The 7,392-nt window shown below is 44.9% G+C and overlaps 1 protein-coding gene across 1 annotated transcript; it reads left to right on the top strand.

Moving 5' to 3' along the window:
• The first annotated feature begins 616 nt into the window (after positions 1-616).
• Positions 617-5,753, top strand: LOC149982227 (uncharacterized). The gene is made up of 6 exons (XM_090242184.1): positions 617-838; positions 1,267-1,324; positions 1,721-1,798; positions 3,084-3,228; positions 5,220-5,335; positions 5,428-5,753. The coding sequence occupies exons 1-6, from the start codon at positions 617-619 to the stop codon at positions 5,751-5,753; spliced, it is 945 nt and encodes a 314-aa protein (XP_090098310.1).
• The last annotated feature ends 1,639 nt before the right edge of the window (positions 5,754-7,392 follow it).

Genomic DNA, 7,392 nt, shown 5'->3' with positions numbered 1-7,392 from the left:
ACAGCATTAGAATGACCATCAGCGTGATGCATTTCTATCGTTTTTGTCAATGAGCAGGACGTCATTATTACTGCATCATAATCTTTGTTATGGTGTGTTATAGAGTACTTATAAGCCACTATAAAGTAATTGAGGGCTTTAGGAAAAGTGATGAAATGTGGGTTCGATTCCCGCTGGCACCATATATATATATATATATATATATATATATATATATATATTAAAAATAAACTCGCTGTGCTGTAAGTCGCTATGAATAAGAGCTTCAGATAAATGCCATACATATTTGTCAGACATGTTGTAACATTTTGTTGCACAGGACTTTGACTTTTTCTTTGACCTTCTTCTCTTTTTTTTGTATTTATGTTACATTTTTTCCCAATTGTTTACCCACTGAAACTGGCCATGAGGAACAATGATCCAACCCTCTAACAACAGAACCATACACCAAATCTGTGATACTACTGGCACATATTTTGCTTTACACTCAGATTGCCGATTGATCACTTTCACTCTTCACATGTACAAACACTAACTGCGTACATGTTCACTTTGCAATCAGACCTTCGGTATGGATAAAAAGGCCACAGGGGAGTATTCTTGTGTTTGGAGAACAATGGAAGCAAACTTGGCAGAGAGAGGTGGAGGTGGAGGTGGAGGTAGAGGTAGAGGTGGGGGTAGAGGTAGAGGTAGAGGTGGAGGTGGAGGTGGAGGTGGAGGTGGAGGTGGAGGTGGAGGTGGAGGTAGAGGTAGAGGTGGGGGTAGAGGTAGAGGTGGAGGTAGAGGTAGAGGTGGAGATAGAGGTAGAGGTGGAGGTGGAGGTGGGGGTAGAGGTAGAGGTGGAGGTAGAGATAGAGGTGGAGGCAGAGATAGAGGTAGAGGTGGAGGTGGGGGTGGGGGTGGGGGTGGGGGTAGGGGTAGAGGTAGAGGTGGAGGTGTAGGTGGAGGTAAAGGTGGGAGTAGAGGTGGAGGTAGAAGTAGAGGTGGAGGTGGGGGTAGAGGTAGAGGTAGAGGTGGAGGTGGGGGTAGAGATAGAGATAGAGGTGGAGATAGAGGTGGAGGTAGAGATAGAGTTGGAGGTGGAGATGGAGGCAGAGGCAGAGGTAGAGATAGAGGTAGAGATAGAGGTAGAGGTGGAGGTGGGGTAGAGGTAGGGGTAGAGGTAGAGGTGGAGGTGTAGGTGGAGGTAAATGTGGGAGTAGAAGTGGAGGTGGAGGTGAAGGTATAGGTGGAGGTGGGGGTAAAGGTAGAGGTAGAGGTAGAGGTGGAGGTGGAGGTGGAGGTAGAGGTAGAGGTGGAGGTGGAGGTGGGGGTGGGGGTGGGGGTAGAGGTAGAGGTGGAGGTAGAGATAGAGGTAGAGGTGGAGGTGGGGGTAGAGATAGAAGTGGAGATGGAGATAGAGGTGGAGGTAGAGATAGAGGTGGAGGTGGAGGTAAAGGTGGAGGTAAAGGTGGGAGTAGAGTTGGAGGTGGAGGTGGAGGTAAAGGTGGGAGTAGAGGTGGGGGTAGAGGTGGAGGTGGAGGTAAAGGTGGGAGTAGAGTTGGAGGTGGAGGTGGAGGTAAAGGTGGGAGTAGAGGTGGGGGTAGAGGTAGAGATAGAGATAGAGGTGGAGGTGGAGATAGAGGTGGAGGTGGAGGTGGAGTTTAAGGTGGGAGTAGAGTTGGAGGTAGAGGTGGAGGTGGAGGTAGAGATAGAGGTGGAGGTAAAGGTGGGAGTAGAGGTGGAGGTAGAGGTGGAGGTGGAGGTAAAGGTGGGAGGAGAGGTGGGGGTAGAGGTAGAGGTAGAGGTAGAGATAGAGGTGGAGGTAAAGGTGGGAGTAGAGGTGGGGGTAGAGGTGGAGGTTAAGGTGGGAGTAGAGGTGGAGGTAGAGGTGGAGGTAAAGGTGTGAGTAGAGGTGGAGGTAGAGGTAGAGGTGGAGGTGGAGGTAAAGGTGGGAGTAGAGGTGGAGGTAGAGGTAGAGGTGGAGGTAAAGGTGGGAGTAGAGATAGAGGTAGAGGTAGAGGTGGAGGTGGAGGTGGAGGTGGGAGTAGAGGAGGAGATGGAGGTAGAGGTGGAGATGGAGGTAGAGGTGGAGGTGGGTTAGAGGTAGAGGTGGAGGTGGAGGTAGAGGTGGAGATGGAGGTAGAGAGGGGTAGAGATGGAGGTAGAGGTAGAGGTGGAGGTGGGGGTAGAGGTAAAGGTAGAGAAAGAGGTAGAGGTGGAAGTGGGAGTAGAGGTGGGGGTAGAGGTGGGAGTAGAGGTGGGAGTAGAGGTGGGGGTAGAGGTGGGAGTAGAGGTGGGAGTAGAGGAAGACCAAGAACAGGGAGAGTAATCTCTGATGAAATTCGGGCGACTGTGGTGGACCATGTGGTCAACCATGGTTTGACCTTAAGAGAGGCAGAGAGTGCAGCCCAATCTGAACAGCTTCACCGTAGAATCCATCATCCGGACGTTCCAAAATGAGAATAGGTATGTACTGTAAACATTGGATCTCTCTACTACTTTTACTACTTGACAGTAGTGCAACATAAAGCACAGTAAAGACTGTAGATTCCAATACATACTGGAAGGGGAAACAAAGTCAATGTTTCATGTATTACTGTATGCCTGAAACTGGGAGCTTTACTACTTTGTCAAATCAAATCAAATATTTATTGTGTATACTGTATTACAGTTTTTCCCAATTGGAACTTGAAACGCAATCACTGAAGCCTGAAACTCATATACCAAATCCCTAAACCAAGTCTGCAAAATTATAAGCACAATTCCTGCTTTACACTCAGTTTTCAATTCTATATCTCACTTTTTGTAAAACACTACACACAGTTCTCTACATTAGGCACAACATTCTAAATGAAAATCTCTTTAATCCCTTTGGAAAGCAATGCCAATCACAATGCCAAGCTCTATACACCAATTGGCAACACCCACTCCTCATAGGTGTAAACACTAGTTGCTGAATTGTTCACTTAGAAATCAGAGCATTAACACTATAAAAGGCCACAGATGAGTGCTCCTGTTTTGGAGGAAAATGGAAGTCAATGGTGAAGCAAGAGCTAGAGGTGAAGGAGTGAGAGTAAGAAGAGGAGAATGAGGAAGGACAGTTGTCTCAGATGAGATCAGGGCCACATTGGTTGACCATGTGCTCAACCATGGATTGAGTATAAGGGGCGCTGGGCAGAGAGTTCAGCCCAACCTGAGCTGCTACACGGTTGCATCTATCATTCGAACATTCAGAAATGACAACCGGTAAGTTACCTACCATCTACACTATGCTCTTTATTTATGTATACTGTAGTATACTGCAGTCTGACATATCAGTTTGCCAACTCGAACCTTCAGCTTCCTCCACAGATTTTCTATGGGATTAAGGTCTGGAGATTGGCTAAACCACTCCAGGACCTTAATATGCTTCTTCTTGAGCCACTCCTTTGTTGCCTTGGCCGTGTGTTTTGGGTCATTGTCATGCTGGGATACCCATCCACGATCCATTTTCAATGCCCTAGCTGAGGGAAGGAGGTTATCACCCAAGATTTGACGGTACATGGCCCCGTCCATCATCCCTTTGATGCGGTGAAGTTGTCCTGTCCCCTTAGCAGAAAAACACCCACAAAGCATAATGTTTCCACCTCCATGTTTGACAGTGGGATGGCGTTATTGGGGTCATAGACAGCATTCCTACTCCTCCAAACACGGCGAGTTGAGTTGATGCCAAAGAGCTCCATTTTGGTCTCATCTGACCACAACACTTTCACACAGTTGTCCTCTGAATCATTCAGATGTTCATTGGCAAACTTCAGACAGGCATGTATATGTGCTTTCTTGAGCAGGGGGACCTTGCGGGCGCTGCAGGATTTCAGTCCTTCACGGTGTAGTGTGTTACCAATTGTTTTTTTGGTGACTATGGTCCCAGCTGCCTTGAGATCATTGACAAGACCCTCCCGTGTAGTTCTGTGCTGATTCCTCACCGTTTTCATGATCATTGCAACTCCATGAGGTGAGATCTTGCATGGAGCCCCAGGCCGAAGGAGATTGACAGTTCCTTTGTGTTTCTTTCATTTGCGAATAATCGCACCAACTGTTGTCACCTTCTCACCAAGCTGCTTGGCGATGGTCTTATAGCCCATTCCAGCCTTGTGTAGGTCTACAATCTTGTCCTTGACATCCTTGGAGAGCTCTTTGGTCTTGGCCATGGTGGAGAGTTTGGAATCTGTTTGATTGATTGCTTCTGTGGACAGGTGTCTTTTATACAGGTAACAAACTGAAATTAAGAGCACTCCCTTTAAGAGTGTGTCCTAATCTCAGCTCGTTACCTGTATAAAAGACACCTGGGAGCCAGAAGTCTTTCTGATTGAGAGGTGGTGAAGTTCTTATTTCCCTCATTAAAATGCAAATCAATTCATAACATTTTTGACATGTGTTTTTCTGGATTTTGTTGTTGTTATTCTGTCTCTCACTGTTCAAATAAACCTACCATTAAAATTATATACTGATCATTTCTTTGTCAGTGGGCAAACGTACAAAATCAGCAGGGGATCAAATAGTTTTTTCCCTCACTGTACATACAAAACACAAGTGTTCAAATTATTTTGGAAATAAATGACAATGTTTTTGTTACTGTATTGCATTTGTTTGTGTTTATTTATGTATATTTGAGTAGGCATACATTACTGTAACAATATTTTACAACCAGCTACAGTGTAACACTGAACATGCAAAAGGGATAAACCTACTGATGGGATATTCATAGTGGTGTTTTGTGTTGAGCACATCAGTGTGTTGTTGGTTGGTAGACAGATCTATTCATATGACATGTGTGTGTCATTTTGATGCAAAAAAAAAAAGAAATTTTGGAAAGAAATTAAACAGTTTTGAATGCAGTGTTTGCTTTTGTAGAGTTTAGCATTTTGTGTTTGTGGTTTTGTGTAGAGTTTAGCATTTTGTGTTTGTGGTTTTGTGTAGAGTTTAGCATTTTGTGTTTGTGGTTTTGTGTAGAGTTTAGCATTTTGTGTTAGTGGTTTTGTGTAGAGTTTTGGGAAAATGGGCCAAAGATTCAGCAAACGTGTGTAAACAATGTGGAAAACTGTACTGTATGCTATTTTGTTTTTGTAGAACCGAAAGATGACCCCCACGGGTGGTAGAATGCGTCTACAGACCAACAGGAGGCTGCCATTGTACAAACGGTAGTTGAAAATCCAACAGCAGATTATTTAAAACCCTGCCATCTTCCATAACATCAGAGTGAGCTTATTCTCAACCACAGCCCCTATCCTTCAGAAACACCATCTCCAGATGAAGCACATCTACAGAGCCCCATTTGAAAGGAATTCCCAAAGAGGGAAGGATAAACGGTGCGATATGTGCAAGTAAGTAATGTACTAGTATTACACTCTTAAAACATTAGAGACTCATTGATGCTGCCAGTGAACTTTACTATACAACAATTACAGTATTTACTGTCATTTCAGAGAATCATGGAGTTGGATGCAAGTCCCATCCCCCAGGAACTCATACTCATAGATGAGGCTGGATTCAGCGAAGACGAGGAGGAGAGGAAGGAACATCATTGGTCAACGTGCCACATTGAGGTACCTGGCCAGCGCTGGGGAAATGTCATCGTATACACAGCTATGAGCCACAATGGGGTCTTCCACCTCCATGCCACCCTTGGACCATACAACACTGCCCATCTCCATCTCTCCGTCTGGCCCTTCTCCAGGCAATGGAGGATGCCTGTGGTGACGTTCCAGCAGAGTCCTGTCAGGGATGGATGAGTCAAGCCAAAATAAATTTCCCCCACTGTCTGACCAAGGAGAATATCTCCTGTGATGTTGATAACATTCTGTGGCCGGACCAAAATAACAGGCATGACTGATTTTGTTTTCGCAATGGAGTATTTGTTTCTTGACTTATGATTTAGATTTCTTTATCTACATACAATACAGTAATATTTTTCTTCCTTTGCATATGCAAAACATATTTACTGTATGTTTGCATGTTTACTGTGTGTGTGCTTACAGTATGCTGGTTGACATGTATTGAGTCATGTTGAAATATAAAACTGACAAATTTTATGCATTTGTTTGTCTTTCTTGTTTGAGTATTCACAAGCAATATACAGTATAACAACAAAATCTTATCCTTCCCACTGAATTAGGTTTATGGCCAAGATAAAGCATAGCAGTGTGACACAGACAACAACACAGAGTTACACATGGAGTAAACAATAAACAAGCCAATAACACAGTAGAAAAAAAGAGAGTCTATATACATTGTGTGCAAAAGGCATGAGGAGGTAGGCGAATAATTACAATTTTGCAGATTAACACTGAAGTGATAAATGATCAGATGGTCATGTGCAGGTAGAGATATTGGTGTGCAAAAGAGCAGAAAAGTAAATAAAATAAAAACAGTATGGGGATGAGGTAGGTAAATTTGGGTGGGCTATTTACCGATAGACTATGTACAGCTGCAGCTATCGGTTAGCTGCTCAGATAGCAGATGTTTGAAGTTGGTGAGGGAGATAAAAGTCTCCAACTTCAGCGATTTTTGCAATTCGTTCCAGTCACAGGCAGCAGAGAACTGGAACGAAAGGCGGCCAAATGAGGTGTTGGCTTTAGGGATGATCAGTGAGATACACCCGCTGGAGCGCGTGCTATGGGTGGGTGTTGCCATCGTGACCAGTGTACTGAGATAAGGCGGAGCTTTACCTAGCATGGACTTGTAGATGACCTGGAGCCAGTGGGTCTGGCGACGAATATGTAGCGAGGGCCAGCCGACTAGAGCATACAGGTCGCTGTGGTGGGTGGTATAAGGTGCTTTAGTAACAAAACGGATGGCACTGTGATAAACTGCATCCAGTTTGCTGAGTAGAGTATTGGAAGCTATTTTGTAGATGACATCGCCGAAGTCAAGGATCGGTAGGATAGTCAGTTTTACTAGGGTAAGTTTGGCGGCGTGAGTGAAGGAGGCTTTGTTGCGGAATAGAAAGCCGACTCTAGATTTGATTTTAGATTGGAGATGTTTGATATGAGTCTGGAAGGAGAGTTTACAGTCTAGCCAGACACCTAGGTACTTATAGATGTCCACATATTCTAGGTCGGAACCATCCAGGGTGGTGATGCTAGTCGGGCGTGCGGGTGCAGGCAGCGAACGGTTGAAAAGCATGCATTTGGTTTTACTAGCATTTAAGAGCAGTTGGAGGCCACGGAAGGAGTGTTGTATGGCATTGAAGCTCGTTTGGAGGTTAGATAGCACAGTGTCCAAGGACGGGCCGGAAGTATACAGAATGGTGTCGTCTGCGTAGAGGTGGATCAGGGAATCGCCCGCAGCAAGAGCAACATCATTGATATATACTTGATGTGTGTGTGTGTGTGTGTGTCATTTGAATGCAGAGTTTCATTTTGAGCAGGG

The sequence above is a fragment of the Oncorhynchus mykiss genome, chromosome 7 (assembly GCF_057628025.1).
Source record: "Oncorhynchus mykiss isolate SJ-2025 chromosome 7, ASM5762802v1, whole genome shotgun sequence".
Classification (NCBI taxonomy): Eukaryota; Metazoa; Chordata; class Actinopteri; order Salmoniformes; family Salmonidae; genus Oncorhynchus; species Oncorhynchus mykiss.
This window is presented reverse-complemented; position numbering and strand designations above follow the sequence as displayed.